A 17,002-nucleotide genomic window follows, 5' to 3' on the forward strand; every position below is an offset into this window, starting at 1 on the left:
TCTTGAACCAGAGGGGGAAACTTATTTATTGATCGATTGAGATACAGTGCAGATAGGCCCTTCCGGCCCTTCGAGCCACGCTGCCCAGCAATCCTCCGATTTAATCCTAGCCTAATCACAGGACAATTTACAATGACCAATAAACCTACCAACTGGTACGTCTTTGGACTGTGGGAGGAAACCCACACGGTCATGGGGAGAACGTACAAACTTCTTACAGACAACTCACTCACCCCAGCCACTGAACTGATTCCACAACCTATCAACTCACTTGCAAGGACTCTACAACTCGTAATCTTGATTATTTATTTATTGTTATTATTACTTCCTTTTTCTTTTTTGTATTTACACAGTCTGTTGTCCTTTGCACATTAGTTGTTTGTCTGTTTCTGTCGTGTGAGGTTTCTAATTGATTCTGTTGTGTTTCTTTCTTTTGTTGTGCATGCCTGTAAGAAAATGAATCTTGGGGCGGCATGTGGTGACATAAATGAACTTTCGATCATAAGTTTACTTTGAACTTTGAGGTTGACTCAAGTATTCACTGCCCCACTGGCAGCTATGTTCTCAGCTGAAATTCCCTCCCTGAACTTTTCATCCCTCCTTCGACACCCGTTAAAACCCAACTCTTCCCAAACTTTTTAGCCAATGGCTCTAGATTTCACAATGTGACTCAGTATTAATTATTGCTTTATAACGCTCTTATGAAATGCTTTCAACTATTTGATAGAAAGAAGATGCTTAATTGTGTTAAAATGCTATATAAATAAACGCAAACACGAGGAAATCTGCAGATGCTGGATACGGGGGAATTAGGTCAAATGGTGGAGCACTTGCTTAGCATGCGAGAGGTAGTGGGATCAATGCCCGCATTCTCCGTGTGCTTTTTTAAGCAGGATCTCCCGGTGGCCACATATTTTAATTCCACGTCCCATTCCCCTTCTGATATGTCTATCCACGGCCTCCTCTACTGTCAAGATGAAACCACACTCAGGTTGGAGGAACAACACCTTATATTCCGTCTGGGTAGCCTCCAACCTGATGGCATGAACATTGACTTCTCAAACTTCCGCTAATGCCCCACCTCCCCATCGTACTCCATCTGTTATTTATTTATATACGCACATTCTTTTTCTTTTTCTGTCTCTCCTTTTTCTCCCTCTGTCCCTCTGACTATAACCCTTGCCCATCCTCTGGGCTTCCTCCCCCCCCCCCAACTTTTCCTTCTCCCCGGACCTCCTGTCCCATGATCCTCTCATATCCCTTTTGCCAATCACCTGTCCAGCTCTTGGCTCCATCCCTCCCCCTCCTGTCTTCTCCTATCATTCTGGATCTCCCCGTCCCCCTCCCACTTTCAAATCTCTTACTAGCTCTTCCTTCAGTTAGTCCTGATGAAGGGTCTCAGCCCGAAACGTCGATTGTACCTCTTCCTAGAGATGCTGCCTGGCCTGCTGCGTTCACCAGCAACTTTGATGTGTCTTGCTATATAAATAAAGTCTGTTTTCAGTGGGAGTGGGGAACTGTTTTGGGACTATCTTAATAACAATAATACCACAGGGCATGCACTAAACCGATAGGCGATTTTAACCAGAGAGCGGTGAATCTGTGGAATTCTTTGCCACTGGCAGATGTGGAGGCCAAGTCTTTATGTATATTTAAGGAAGAGGTTGATAGATTCTTGATTGGTCAGGGCATGAAGGGATAAGGGGTGAAGGTAGGAGATTGAGGCTGAGAGGAAAATTGGATCAGCCATGAAATGGCAGAGCAGACTTGATGGGCCAAATGGCCTAATTCTGCTCCTATATCTTATGGTTTTATGGGATCATTTCAATGGAGGTGCAAAGGGCGATTTTATTTGCTTATTATTTATTATTATTATTATTATTATTTCTTTTTGTGTTTGCCATTAGTTGTCTTTTGCAAACTGGCTGGATGCCTCAGTTGGTGCAATCTTTCACTGATTCTATCAATTATTCTATTCTTGTGGATTTATTGGGTATGCCTGCAAGAAAATGAATCTCACAGTTGTGCTTGGTGACGTATGTGTTCTTTGATATTAAGTTCACTTTAAGAATGATGGATGTCTGGAAAGCACTGTCTGAGGTGCTGGTGGAGGCAGATACATTAGAGACTTTGAAGAGAGGTTTATATTGGCACATAGACATGAGAGAAATGGAATGATATGGATATTGTGTAGGCAGAAGGGATTAGTATAGTTGGCCATTTGATTACTAATTGAATTGGTTCAGCACAATATTGTGGCTGAAGGGCCTGTTCCTGTGCTGTACTCTTCTACGCTCTATCTTGATTAGTTTGGTTCTTAAATGAATTGTAAATTAGCTTTACACCTCTGAATTGGCTAAAGATGGTAATTAATTCAACCTCCTCACACATACATGTACGTGTACTCTATCACACCTACTAAAGTTACACACACTTGCGCACTCCTGCATGCCCAAAGGAGAGAAATATACACTCGTGCATCTACGGATATCCTCCTATACATTCCAACGTTCACACTTAACACACTTGGCTCTCACTTGACACACAAGCACGCAGATTAGATTTATTTATCACATGCACGTAGACACAGACACTGAAATGAGTTGTCTGCATTCACAAGCAACACAATCTGAGGGCAGCCCACATGCGTTCCCACATTCTGATGCCAAGATAGCATACCCACAGTGTTCAGCAGAACAACACACCCAACATACAACAAGCAGCAACAGCAAATCAAGCCCCTTCCCCAATCCACGGCCCTCTCCCTCACACCCCAGGACAGACCACCTTTCAGACCTTGGCCCTGCACTCAAAGATATTGGGCCTCTGACCTTCGCACTCTGACCTCTGGACTTGCCAACCTCTGGGCTTCGACCTCGGGGTATGCCATGTGGGGCTCCGACCTGCAGACCACAGACGCAGGCATGCAGACATGCGCACAAGTCAGAACCAGGTTGATTATCACTGACGTGTTGTGAAATTTGTTGTTTGCGGAGTTAGTACCATACAATACTTAAAAATCACCATGAATTACAATAAGAATATTATCAAAAAAGTAGTGCAAAAAGAAGGCAAAATAGTGAAGTAGTGTTCATGGACCATTCAGATGAAGAGGGGAAAGAAGCTATTTTTAAAACATTGAGTGTCTTTAGGCTTCTGTACCTTTTTGATGATCATAGTGTGCAAGTGCAGACACTTAACTATTTCTGTCTCTCTCTCTGTCTCTCTCTCTCTGTCTGTCTCTCTGTTTCTCGCTGTCTGCATCTGCAGAGTATTTTGTGTTTCTGTTTCTCTCTCTCTGTCTGTCTGTCTGTCTCCCTCTCTTGTACGTACACATTCACTCCAATGTGACAGTCACTTTATCCCACATTTTTTTTTACCGTTATAAACTCAGATTTCATTCCCCTGTGTGTCACAGCAGGGCGGAACTCACTCTCCCTGGGGTCAACAGTCCAGACCTTAGGATGCAACTCCGAATAACATAACCACTGTGAAACCAGACCCGGCTGTGGCCAAGGGCAGAGGGGTTGGAGGGAGGGTCGGATGGGGAATTAAAGGTCCGGGTGACTGGAGGCTGAGGGTTGTGCCTGTAGACCGACACGAGTCTTCCACAAGGCAGCCAGTAACCTGGGCCCACCGCAGTACGGGGAGAAGACGAGAGCGGTGAGCACAGGGTTCTGCACTGCGAAAAGTACAAGTTGTTCACCTTCTTCCTTCCACAGATATTATTTTTGTCTTCAGCTGTAGAAGTACCTAAACCACTTCAAAGCCATTAAGCGATGAAAACTATATTTAATGGCCTGCCAGCATTGCTTGCCCTCCCACCCCTCCTCCCTGTCTCCATGGGCTTTCACTCTTGGCTGATAAACAGCTGCCTGGCATTCCCGTCGTTCCAAAGACTTGCTGAGTGACTGGAGTAGGGGAGAGAGCCATGAGGCACTGGTGTGCCTGGCAACCGGCCAAGTGGACTGCGTCTGCGCTCTCGGCTCTCGGCCCTCGGCCTTAAAAGCTGTTTTCTAGGAAGGGAAGGGCGAGGAGGCTGCTGGCAGCAGGCGCCAGACACACTGGGCCGCCAAGCTCCACACTAAGGCTTTGGCTCTGCCCTCATTCAAGGCCGTGATCTGTGCAACCTGGGAGGAAGGGCTTGCTGTTGTGGGAGTGCTGGTGGTGTGGAGGTTAAGCTACTGGACTGGTAACGCAGAGTGTGGACACGCCAGCCTGAGCTCAAATCCCACCAGATCAGCTGTGGAATTTCAATTCAGCTCTAGAGTTATTTAGCACAGAAACAGCCCCTTCAGCACAAATGGTCCCAGCCGACCAAGATTCGCATCTAGCGTCATTTTACCAGCATTTGGGCCGTATCCCTCTAAGCAATTTGCTGTCCAAGTATCTTTTAAATGTTGTTAATGTACCTGCCTTAAGAGCATCCTCTGCCAGTTTGTTCCATATACAGTCCTGATGAAGGATCTCAGCCCCAAATGTTGACTGTTTATTCCCCTCCATAGAAGCTGCCTGACCTGCTGAGTTCCTCCAGCACTTTATGTGGTCCTCATTCCATATACTCACCGCCCTCTGCATGAAAAAGTTGTGCCTCAGGTTCCTTTTAAATCGTGCCTCCTTATCTTAAACCTGAACCCCTAGGCTTTGACTCCCCAATCCTTGGAGAAAGACTGCATACATTCATCCAACCTGTGCCCTGTATAAGCTTATACACCTCCCAACCCAACTTTTTACAGCACGTGCCCTCTAACCCGGGGAGCATCCTGGTGAACCGCTTCTGCACCCTCTCAAAGCCTTGACATCCTTCCTATAGTGGGGTGATCAGAACTGTATGTAATATTCCAGATGCAGCCTGAATAGAGTTTTGTAAAGCTGCAATGCTCCTTCCTGTTTCCTGAACTCAAAAAGGCAAGCATTCTATATGTAAGTAAAGGCCTCCATTAGTCTTGCAAGACCATGGATCTGTGCCTGGAAAGTCTTCACTCTCCAGGGCTCAGGCCTGGGCAAGGTTGTATGGAAGACCAGCAGTTGCCCATGCTGTAAGTCTCCCCTCTCCACGACACCAATGTTGTCCAAGGGAAGGGCATTAGGACCCATACAGCTTGGCACCAGTGTCGTCGCAGAGCAATGTGTGATTAAGTGCCTTGCTCAAGGACACAACACGCTGCCTCGGCTGGGGCTCAAACTCACGACCTTCAGGTCGCTAGTCCAATGCCTTAACCACTTGGCCACGTGCCCACATTCTGTATGTAACGCATGCATACGCACGCACATACACGCACGCACACACTCACTCGCATATAGATACACACACACACACACACACACACACACACACACAAAATGCTAGAGGACTCAGCAGGTCAGGCAGCATCTATGGAGAGGAATAAACGGTTGACGGTTCAGGTCAAGACCCTTCATCAGGTCTGGGAAAAAAAGGGAACAGAATAAAAAAACAGAAGAAGCCAGAATAAAAAGCTGGGAGGAGGGGTGGGGAAAGAGAGGGGGAGGGGGAGAAATTATCAGAACTTAGAGAAATCGATGTTCATGCTGCCAGATTGGAGGCTACCCAGGCGGAATATGAGGCATTGCTTCTCCAACCTGAGTAGTGGCCTCATCATGGCAGTAGAGGAAGCCGCGGACAGACACGTCAGAGTGAGAATGGGAAGTTGAATGAATGGCATTCCACATCACCAATTGGAGTTCAATTCCTGCTACTGTCTGTCAGGAGTTTGTATGTTCTCCTCATGACTATGTGGTTTCCTCTGGTTTTCTCCTACATTCTAAGGATGTCCAGATTGGTAAAGGGTTTTTGTTTCTGATCCGATGCATTGGAGCCACCATACCAGATGGTGATGCAACCTGTTAGAATGCTCTCCATCTGTAGGAAGCTGGTGACGTACCATATCTCCCCAAACTCTGAATGAAATATAGCCACTGGTGTGCCTTTGTAATTGCATCAATACGTTGGGTCCAGAGACGTGAAGCTGCTCACCCTTCCACTGCTGACTCCTCGATGTGTTCTCCCAATTTCTTATTCCTGAAGCCCGCAATCAGTTCCTTGGACTTTCTGATGTTGAACTTCCAGCTGAAACAGGTCCTACGCCAATCTGTGATGTCCCAGATATGATGCTTTAGGACATTCTCCTATGTGCCTGTGTAAATGTGACGATACCTTGTGTGTTTGTATGGCAGGGGCCGGAGTTTTCTTCCTGTCCTGTACCGACGGCGAGCGGATTAGCTTCCTGTTTGACTGCATCGTCAGAGGGATCTCACCGACTAAAGGGCCTTTTGGCCTGAGGCCAGTATTGCCAGGTTAGTACAGGGAGGAGAGGGATGGGGTGGGGTAAGAGGGTGGTCAGTGGGATGAGGGGGCTACAGGAAGAAAGAGACAGAATCCTCCTGTAAAATCTGTTGGAATTCTTTGAGGAAATAACAGGCAGGGTAGAGAAAGGAGAGTCAGTGGATGTTGTTTACTTGGATTTTCAGAAGGCCTTTGATGAGGTGGCACCACAGGAGGTTGCTAAATATGATAAGCACCCATGGTATTACAGGAAAGGTACTAACATGGATGGAAGATTAGCTGATTGGTAGGAGGTATAGAGTGGAAGTAAAGAGGGCCTTTTCAGGTTGGCTGCCAGTGACTAGTGGTGTTCCACATGATTTGGTGTTTTGACCGCTTCTTTTCATGTTATATGTGAATGATTCGAAAGACAGAATTGATGGCTTTGTGGCCAAGTTTGTGTGTGGATGATACAAAGATAGGTGGAGGGGCAAGTAGCGTTGAGGAAGCAGGGAGTTTGCAGAAGGACTTGGACAGAGGAGGAGAATGGGCAAACAAGTGGCAGATGGAATACAGTGTCAGGAAGTGTATGGTCATGCACTTTGGTAGAAGAAATAAAGGCACAGTCTATTTCTAAATAGGGAATGAAATCAGAAATCAGAGGTGGAAAGGAACTCGGGAATCCTCGGGAAGGATTTCCTCAAGGTTAACTTGCAGGTTGAGTCAGTGTAAGGAAGGCAAATGCAATGTTAGCATTCATTTTGAGAAGACTAGTATATAAAAGCAAAGATGTAATGCTGAGGTTTTGTAAGGAGTTGGTCAGATCACATTTAGAGTATTGTGAGCAGTTTTGGGACTCATATCTGGCACTGGAGAGGGACCAGAGTTTTGTGTGGGGGGGGGGTCACGAGAATGATAGGGTTAGAACATAGAACATAAAACAGTACAGCACATGAACAGGCCCTTCAGCCCACAATGTTGGTGCTGAACCAAATAAATTAGTAATCAAATGGCCAACTAAACTGATCCTTTTGCCTGCACAATGTCCATATCCTTCCATTTCCCTCATGTTCATGTGTCTATTTAAATATTTCTTAAATGCCCCTAATGTATCTGCCTCTACCACCACCCCTGGCAGTGTGATCCAGGCACCCCCCACTCTCTGAACAGCTTGGCCCTCACATCTCCTTTGAAACTATCCCATCTCACTTTGGTATTAGACATTTCAACACTGACACTGTCTGTCTACTCTGCCTATGCCTTGTATAATCTTATATAAGCCTTTATCAGATCTCCCCTTAGCCTCGTCACTCCAGAGAAAATAACCCAAGTTTGTTGAACCTCTCATTATAGCACATCCTCTCTAATCCAGGCAACATCCTGGTAAACCTCTTCTGCACCTCTCCAAAGCCTCGATATCCATCCTATAATGGGGTGACTAGAACTGTATGCAGTACTCTAGATGTGACCTAACCAGGGTTTTATAAAGCTGCAATCTAACCTCCTCATTTTTTAAATCAGCGCCTCAACTAAGAAAGGCAAGCATGCCGTATGCCATCTTAAACACGCTATCAACCTGTGTACCCACTTTCTGGGAGCTGTGAACTTGGACTCCAAGAGCCTTCTGCTCATCAACACTGTTAAAGATCTTGCCCTTAATGTATGAGCGGTATTTATGACTCTGGGCCTGTACTCACTGGAGTTTGGAAGAATGAGGAGGACCTCAGTGGATCCTATCGAATATTGAGAGGCCTAGATAGAGGATGTATTCATTAGTGGGAGAGTCTTGGATCAGAGGGCACAGCCTAACTCTGCTCCAACATCTTGTGGCCTAATAGTGAAGGGGAAGGATGAGGAAGGGACAAAGTGAGGTGTTGAGAGGGATATGGAGGGAACTTACCTACTTACTGTCCATTACGCCACTGGCATTTAGGGCAGCAATGAAGGTCCTCCACCTTCTCGCTGGTGTTCAGGACTTCCTTCATCATGTCAGTAGCTTCCTCTCAATTTTCACTACTGTCAGCCATGCAAGTGCCAGATGGACGCTCAGGAATACTGTCACATTCAGATATAGAAGGATTCTTCATTGCTTTTTCTGTAACAATTTTGCTTTACCAGTCAGGGTTGTTAGCCCTGAGCTGAACCCTGAACTTGAAGGACCGGTGAACCACTCTTAGTCAACCCTCTACCCTTAGACCTGTTTGGCATGGGTGACCCTACCAACAGCCAAAACACAAGTCTCTGACTCCAGCCAACATAGCTCTCTGGGTCATTGAGGCACACAAGCTTCCAAACCCTACAACAAGGTTGTGGTTCTCCTGGAGGATATTATACTTTACTTTATTGTCACCAAACAATTGACACTACAACGTATAATCATCGCAGCGATATTTGATTCTGCGCTTCCCATTCCCTGGAGTACAAATCGATAGTAAATATTAAAAATTTACATTATAAATCATAAATAGAAAATAGAAAAGGGAAAGTAAGGTAGTGCAAAAAAACTGAGAGGCAGGTCCGGATATTTGGAGGGTACGGCCCAAATCCGGGTCAGGATTCGTTTAGCAGTCTTATCACAGTTGGAAAGAAGCTGTTCCCAAATCTGGCCGTACGAGTCTTCAAGCTCCTGAACCTTCTCCCGGAGGAAAGAGGGACAAAAAGTGTGTTGGCTGGGTAGGTCGTGTCCTTGATTAACCTGGCAGCACTGCTCCGACAGCGTGCTGTGTAAAGTGAGTCCAAGGATGGAAGATTGGTTTGTGTGATGTGCTGCGCCGTGTTCACGATCTTCTGCAGCTTCTTCCGGTCTTGGACAGGACAACTTCCATACCAGGTTGTGATGCACCCTAGAAGAATGCTTTCTACGGTGCATCTATAAAAATTAGTGAGGGTTTTAGGGGCCAGGCCAAATTTCTTTAGTTTTCTCAGGAAGTAAAGGCGCTGTTGGGCCTTCTTGGCAGTGGACTCTGCTTGGTTGATCCAAGTCAGGTCATTTGTGATATTGACCCCGAGGAACTTAAAGCTTTTGATCTGTTCCACTTGCGCACCACCAATGTAAATTGGGTCATGCGGTCTGCTACTCCTTCGGAAGTCAACAACCAATTCCTTTGTCTTGCTGACATTGAGGGATAGGTTATTGTCTTCGCACCATGCCACCAGGTTCTTAATTTTCTCTCTGTACTCAAACTTATCATTACCCGAGATACGGCCTACAATTGTTGTGTCATCAGCAAACTTATATATTGAGTTTGATGGAAACTTGGCTACACAATCATGGGTGTACAGTGAGTACAGCAGGGGGCTGAGAACACAGCCTTGTGGGGCACCGGTGCTCAGAGTGATCATTCCGTAAATAAGTATACTGAGGCAGGAAAACAGACTGTAACAGGGACAGAGCAGGCAGTCAAATGAAGTGCACGGGCTGCGATGAGGTAGATTGCGAGATCAAGACTTCATCTTTTAGGTTATGGGAGTTGTGGAGTGAGGAGTGGGGAGCAGGGGATTTTGGAGAGGAAGGGATGCAATATTTTAACTCTTTTGATTCTGTGTTTATTCTGTATTCATTGTAATTGTGTATTTGTGTTGCATGAGGGCAATTTTGGTTTATAAGATTCATCATCATCATCATTATGTGTCATGTCGTCTGACGTAGACAATTATGAGCTTTGACCATGATTGTTCTTGGCAAATTTTTCTACAGAAGTGGCCTTCTTTTAGAAGATTAGATATTTTAAAAAATTATTAATCGTCCTCTTTAAATGAAACGAAGTCCAGGTGCCAGGAAGAGGTTCAGATTTATGCTTTTATTTAAAGCTGCACATCTTCACAATGTCAGCCAGAGTGATTTTTCTTCAGTCAGGCCTGGTGACTATACTGTACATGTTGTCCATTCTTTACACTTTCCTCTCGAAATTAGTCTGTGTTTAACAGATAATCCGTTTATTATTGTCACATGTAGCTTTGCTTTGCATCCATCCAGAGAGACAGGCCACTTCATACAGGTCAGGCCAAGTAGAGTATGTTATCATGTGTAGTACTGTGCAAAAGCTATGGTCACATACACATAGCTCGGGTGTCTAAGACTTGCAGAGTACTCTAGTAATTTTATGTATTGCTGCATATAATATACTGCTGCCACAAAAAAAAAACTATTTTCAGGACATGATAAACCTGATTCTGATCTGGGTCTCTATTGTGGACTGAGAGTGGGAAGAGGACAGGGAGAGAGGAATCATGGTTCGGAGAAGGGGAATGGAGATGGGAGGGAGTGGAAAGCAGCAGAGAGACATTCTGTAATGATCAATAAACTGGTTGTTTGGAATCAAATGACCTTCCCTGGTATCTCAGGGCTGGGTGTGTCTGCACCCACACCATCCCTCACCCCTGGCACCCCTCTGCCACCTGTCCCTCTCCCCTCCTGCAGTGATCCACCCTTGCCATTCCCAACATCCTTTGCTCCGCCATATCTACAAACTTGCTCTTTGCTTCACATTGAGAAATACAGTCCTGTGCAAATGTCTTATACACCTGAGCTATATATATGTACGTAAGACATTTGCACAGTACTGTACACTGGGGGGTGATAGATGGAAGAGGGGAAGGAGCTGAAGAAGATCTAAATTGAAAAGTGAATTAGATGTACCTATTGAATAAGGAATCTGATAGCAGAGGACAGTGGACTAGAGGAGAAGGGAAAGAGGAGGGGCACCAGAGGGAGGTGATGGGCAGATGAGGAGAGGAGAAGGGGCGAGAGGGGAATCAGACTGGGGAATGGAAAAAGAGAAGTAGGAATGGGGGAGAAATGAAAGTTCAGAGTAAATTTATTATCGAAGTACATATATCACCTGAGATTCACTTCTTGTGGGCATTCACAGTAAATACAAAGATACACAACAAAATCAATGAAATACTGCACACAAAAATGTAGACAAATAACCAATGTGTGAAAGACAACAAACTATGCAAATACAAAGAAGTGAAAAAAGTTGTATTCATAATAATAAATAAATACACAATAATTATCAAGAACATAAGTTGTAGAATTGTTAAAGATGAGTCCATAGGTTGTGGAATCAGTTCAGTGGTTCAGGAGCCTGATGATTGAGGGGTAGTAACTGTTCCTGAACCTGGTGATGAGAGTCCTGAGGTTACTGGACCTTCCTCATGATGGCAGCAATGAGAAGAGAGCTCGGCCTGGATGATGGAGGACCTTGATAATGGTTGCTGCTTTCTTGCGACAGCGCTCCTTGTAAATGTGCTCAACGGTGGGGAGAGGTGGACAGTGTCCACTGCTTTTTGTAGGATTTACCATCCTGTACCAGGCTGCGGCACTGCCAGAAATGGGAGATATTGATGTTCATGCCATCCGGTTGGAATATGAGGTGTTGCTCCTCCAGCCTGGGTGTGGACTCATCATGGCAGTAAAGGAGGCCATGGACTGATGTCATAGATGATGTAATAAGGAAGGACAGGCCAATGACTGGGTATAGCTGCAGACAGAGCAAAGAGTTAACTTGTACCACAGAGGCAAAATTCAAAAGGGCAAAGAATGCAGGACTGAAGGTGTTGTATTTAAATGCACGTAGTGTTCAGAATAAGGTGGACGAACTTGTGGCACAGTTAGAGATTGGTTGGCATAATGTTGTGGCCATCACTGAGTCGTGGCTGAAAGAAGGGCACAGTTGGGAGTTTAACATCAAAGGATATACTTTGTATCAAAAGGACAGGCAGAAAAGCATAGGTGGTGTGGCTCTGTTGGTAAGGGGTGGAACTACATCTTTAGATAGGGTCAGAGAATGTTGAATCCTTGTGGGTGGAGTTGTTATGGGAATCACATATAGGCCTCCAAATAGTAGCCAAGATGTGGGGCTGAGATTGCAAGGGGAGCCGGAAAAGGCATGTAGTAAGGTTAATGTCATAATTATAATGGGGGGCTTCAATATGCAAGGGGATTGGGAAAATAAGATGGTGTCGGACCGCAAGAGAGGGAACTTGTTGAGTGGCCATGACATGCTTTTTTTAGAGCAGATTGTGCTCGAGCCTACTTGGGGAAAAGCTATCTTAGATTGGGTGTTGTGTAATAAACCTGATTTTATTAGACAGTTTAATGTAAGGGAACCCTTAGGAGGCAGTGATCACAATATGGATGAATTCATACTGCAGTTTGAGAGGGAGAAGCATAAGTCACATGCTTCAGTATCACAATGGAATAAAGAGAATTACAGAGGCATGGGAGAGGAGCTTGCCGGGGTGAATTGGAGGAGGATACTGGCAGGGATAATGGCAGAACAGAGGTGGCTGAACTTTCTGGGAATAGTTCACAAGGCTCAGAATAGATATGTCCCACAGAAGAAGTTGTTCTCAAAGGGCAGAGCTAGGCAACCCTGGCTCTTAGGGGCTGCATAAAAGCCAAGGAAAGGGCATAAAATGTAGCAAAAATAAGTGAGAAGTTGGATAATTGGGACACTTTTAAAATCCACCAAAAGGTAACTAAGAAGGGATAAGATGAAATATAAGGACAAAATATAAAACAGGATACCAAAAGTTTTTCAGTTATATAAAGAATAAAAGGGAGGTAAGAGTTGATATTGGACCACTGCAAAATGATGCTGGAGAGGTAGTAATGGGGGACAAAGAAATGGCAGATGAATTTTAATAAGTACTTTGCTCCAGTCTTTACTGTGAAAAACACTAGCTGTATACCAGAGGTCCGTGAGTGTCAGGGAGCAGGAGTGAGTGCCATTGCTATTACAAAGGAAAAAGTGCCAGGCAAACCGAAAGGTCTTAAGGTGGATAAGTCACCTGGGCCTGATGGACAACATTCCAGAGTCCTGAGAGAGCTTGCTGAAGAGATAACGGATGCATTGGTCATGATCTTTCAAGAATCTCTTGATTCTGGCATGGTCCCGGAGGACTGGAAAATTGCAAATGTCACGCCACTCTTCAAGAAGAGAGGAAGAGAAAAGAAAGGAAATTATAGGCCAGTTAACCTAACCTCAGTGGTTGGGAAAATGCTGGAGTCCATTATTAAGGATGACATTTCAGAGTACTTGGAGACTAATGATAAAATAAGTCAAAGTCAGCATGGTCTCTGTAAAGGGAAATCTTCCCTGACAGATCTTTTAGAATTCTTCGAGGAAGTAACAAGCAGGGTGGACAAAGGAGAGGCAGTGGATTTGAAAATCACATAAGGCTGCTTAACAAGATAAAATCCTATGCCATTACAGGAATAATACTGGCATGGGTAGCAGAATGGCTGACAGGCAGGAGGCAGTGAGTGGGAATAAAGGGAGCCTTTTCTGGTTGGCTGTCATGGACTAGTGGTATTCCTCAGGGGTCAATATTGGGACCACTAATTTTCACATTGTTTGTTAATGATTTGGATAATGGAATTGATAGCTTTGCGGCAAAATTGCAGATGATACTAAGATATGTGGAGGTATAGGCAGTGCTGAGAAAGCAAAGAGATTGCAGTGGGACTTAGACAAATTGGAAGAATAGGCAAAAATTGGCAGTTGGATTAGTGTTGAGAAATGTATGCTAATACATTTTAGTCAAAGGAACAATATAACCATATAACAATTACAGCATGGAAACAGGCCATTTCAGCCCTTCTAGTCTGTGCCGAACTCTTACTCACACCTAGTCCCACCAACCTGCACTCAGCCCATAACCCTCCATTCCTTTCCTGTCCATATAGTTGTCCAATTTAACTTTAAATAACAACATCATACCTGCCTCAACTACTTCTGCTGGAAGCTCATTCCACACAGCTACCACTCTCTGAGTAAAGAAGTTCCCCCTCATGTTACCCCTAAACTTTTGCCCTTTAACTCTCAATTCATGTCCTCTTGTTTGAATCTCCCCCACTCTCAATGGAAAAAGCCTAATCAGATCCTGTCTATCCAGATAATTATATATACCATCTCTAAGAATACTTTCCATCAATTTACCCACTGCTGATGTCAAACACAGGCCGATAATCGCTAGGTTTACTCTTAGAACCCTTTTTACACAATGGAGCAACATGAGCAATACACCAATCCTCCGGCACCATCCCCGTTTCTAATGACATTTAAAATATTTCTGTTAGAGCCCCTGCTATTTCCACACTAACTTCCCTCAAGGTCCTAGGGAATATCCTGTCAGGACCCGGAGACTTATCCACTTTTATATTCCTTAAAGGCTCCAGTACTTCCTCTTCTCTAATCATCATAGTTTCCATAACTTCCCTACCTGTTTCTCTTATCTTACCCAGTTCAATATCCTTCCTCCTTAGTGAATACCGAAGAAAAGAAATTGTTCAGAATCTCCCCCATCTCTTTTGGCCCCACATCTCTTTTGGTCCACTCTGATTCTCTAAGGGACCAATTTTATCCCTCACTATCCTTTTGCTATTAATATAATGGTAGAAACCCTTGGGATTTATTTTCACCCTACATGCCAAAGCAACCTCATATCTTCTTTTAGCTTTTCTAATTTCTTTCTTAAGATTCTTTTTACATTCTTTATATTCATTGAGCACCTCATAGTGCAGACTATTATCTGAATGGGGAGAAAGTTCAAACATCAGAGGTGCAAGGGGACTTGGGAGTCCTTGTGCAAGACTCCCAAAAGGTTAATTTACAGGTTGAGTCTGTGGTAAAGAAGGAAAATGCATTGTTGGCATTTATTTCAAGTGGAATAGAATATAAAAATAAGAAGATAATGCTGAAGCTTTATAAGACACTGGTCACGCTGTACTTGAAGTATTATCAACAGTTTTGGGCCCCTTATCTCAGAAAGGATGCATTGTCATTGGAGAGAGTCCAGAAGAGTTTCGCTAGGATGATTCCAGGAATGAAGGGGTTAACATATGAGGAGCATTTGGCAGCTTTGGGCCTGTACTCACTGGAATTTAGAAGAATGCATGGGGATCTCATTGAAACCTACCGAATGTTGAAAGGACTAGATAGGGTGGATGTGGAGAGGATATTTCCTATGGTGGGGGTATCCAGAACAAGAGGGCACAACCTCAAAACTGAGGGGTGACCTTTTAGAACAGAAGTAAGGAAGAAATTTTTTTAGTCAAAGAGTGGTGAATCTGCGGAATACTCTTCCACAGACTGCTGTGGAGGCCAGGTCCGTGGTCGTATGTCAAGTCTCACTGATGTAGAGGAGGCCACTCCAGGAGCACCGGGTACAGTAGATGACCATAAGATATAGGAGCAGAAAAAGGCTATTTGTCCCATCGAGTCTGCTCTGCATTTCATCATGGCAGATCCAATTTTCCTCTCAGTCCCAGTCTCCTGCCTTCTCCCCGTATCCCTTCATGCCCTGACACTCTAGAAATTCCCCCTCCCGTAATCCAGCAGCAAGATGATTTTCCCAATCTACCTGCATATTGAAGTCCCCCATGACTATTGTAACATTGCCTTTTTGGCGTGCACTTCGTATCTCCTGTTGTAATTTATGGGCCACATCCTTACTACTGTCTGGGGTCTGTGTTCAACTCCCATCAGGGTCTTTTTACCCTTGCTGTTCCTTAGCTCTATCTACAATGATTCCACACCTTCCAATCCTATGTCACCTCTTTCCAATGATTTGATTTCATTTTTTACCAAGAGAGCAACATGTCCCCTTTGCCTTCCTGCCTATCCTTTCCATTCTGTGTATCCTTGGACATTAAACTCCCAGCTATAATCTTCTTTCAGCCATGATTCAGTGATGCCTACAACATCATACCTGCCAATCTGCAACTGTGCTGCAAGTTCATCTACCTTATTCTGTATACTGTGCTTATTCAAGTATAACAACTTCAGTCCTGTATTCACCCTTTTTGACTTTGTTGTACCATGCTCAACCTTTTGATTCCTAACTTTGTCTGAGGTCTTATAAACGTCCACCTCTGCAAATTCACTACTAACTGTTCTGGCACTCTGGTTCCCGTCCCGCTGCGACTCTAGTTTAAAGCCCACCGTGCAGCATTAACAAACCTTCCCACTAGGATATCAGTCCCCTTCAGTTCAGGTGTTATCTATCCCTTCTGTACAGGACCCACATTCCCTGGAAGAGAGACCAATGATCCAAAAATCTTATGCCCTCCCTCCTACACCAACTCCTTAGCCACGTATTAAACTGTTTAATCTTCCTACTTCTAGCCTCGCTAACATGTGGCATGGGTAGCAAACCTGATACCACAACCCTGGAGGTCCTGCTCTTTAACTTCACACCTAACTCTCTGAACCCCCTATGCAGAACCTCATCTCTCATCCTCCCCAATTCATTGGCGCCTACATGGACCATGACATCTGGCTGTTCACCCTCCTGCTTAAGAATGACCCCAAAAGATTCGCAGGTGAAGTGTCACCTGAGCTGGAAGGACTGTTTGAGGCCCTGAATGGTAGTGAGGGAGGAGGTGTAGGGGCATCTTTAGCACTTGTCCCACGTGCAGGGGTCAGTGCCAGGAGGAAGGTCTGGAGGAGGACTGAAGGAACAAAAGAGTCACGTAAAACTCTTGTGTTTAGAAAAATGCTCTGCACGTCTCCTTTTAACTTTCCTCCCTCTCACTGACAGCTATGCACCCTCCGATATTTGATATTTCTACCCTGAGTAAGACACCCCAGCTGTCTACCCTCTCAATGCTTTTCATAGTTTTATAAACTTCTATCAGGTTTCCCCTCTGACTTTCCAGATAAAACAATCCAAGTTTGTCCAACCTGCTCTTACAGCTCTAACCCAGAC

The 17,002-nt window shown here is 44.7% G+C and overlaps 1 protein-coding gene across 1 annotated transcript in view; it reads left to right on the plus strand.

Annotated features, from left to right (window-relative positions):
* Positions 1–17,002, plus strand: part of dok7b (docking protein 7b) — a 101,969-nt gene that overhangs the window by 37,703 nt on the left and 47,264 nt on the right. Inside the window, exon 5 of the mRNA XM_072257439.1 lies at positions 6,196–6,315. Within this exon, the coding sequence (XP_072113540.1) occupies positions 6,196–6,315 (120 nt within the window). The remainder of the gene's footprint in view (positions 1–6,195; positions 6,316–17,002) is intronic.

The sequence above is a fragment of the Mobula birostris genome, chromosome 5, assembly GCF_030028105.1.
Source record: "Mobula birostris isolate sMobBir1 chromosome 5, sMobBir1.hap1, whole genome shotgun sequence".
NCBI classification, from domain to species: Eukaryota; Metazoa; Chordata; class Chondrichthyes; order Myliobatiformes; family Myliobatidae; genus Mobula; species Mobula birostris.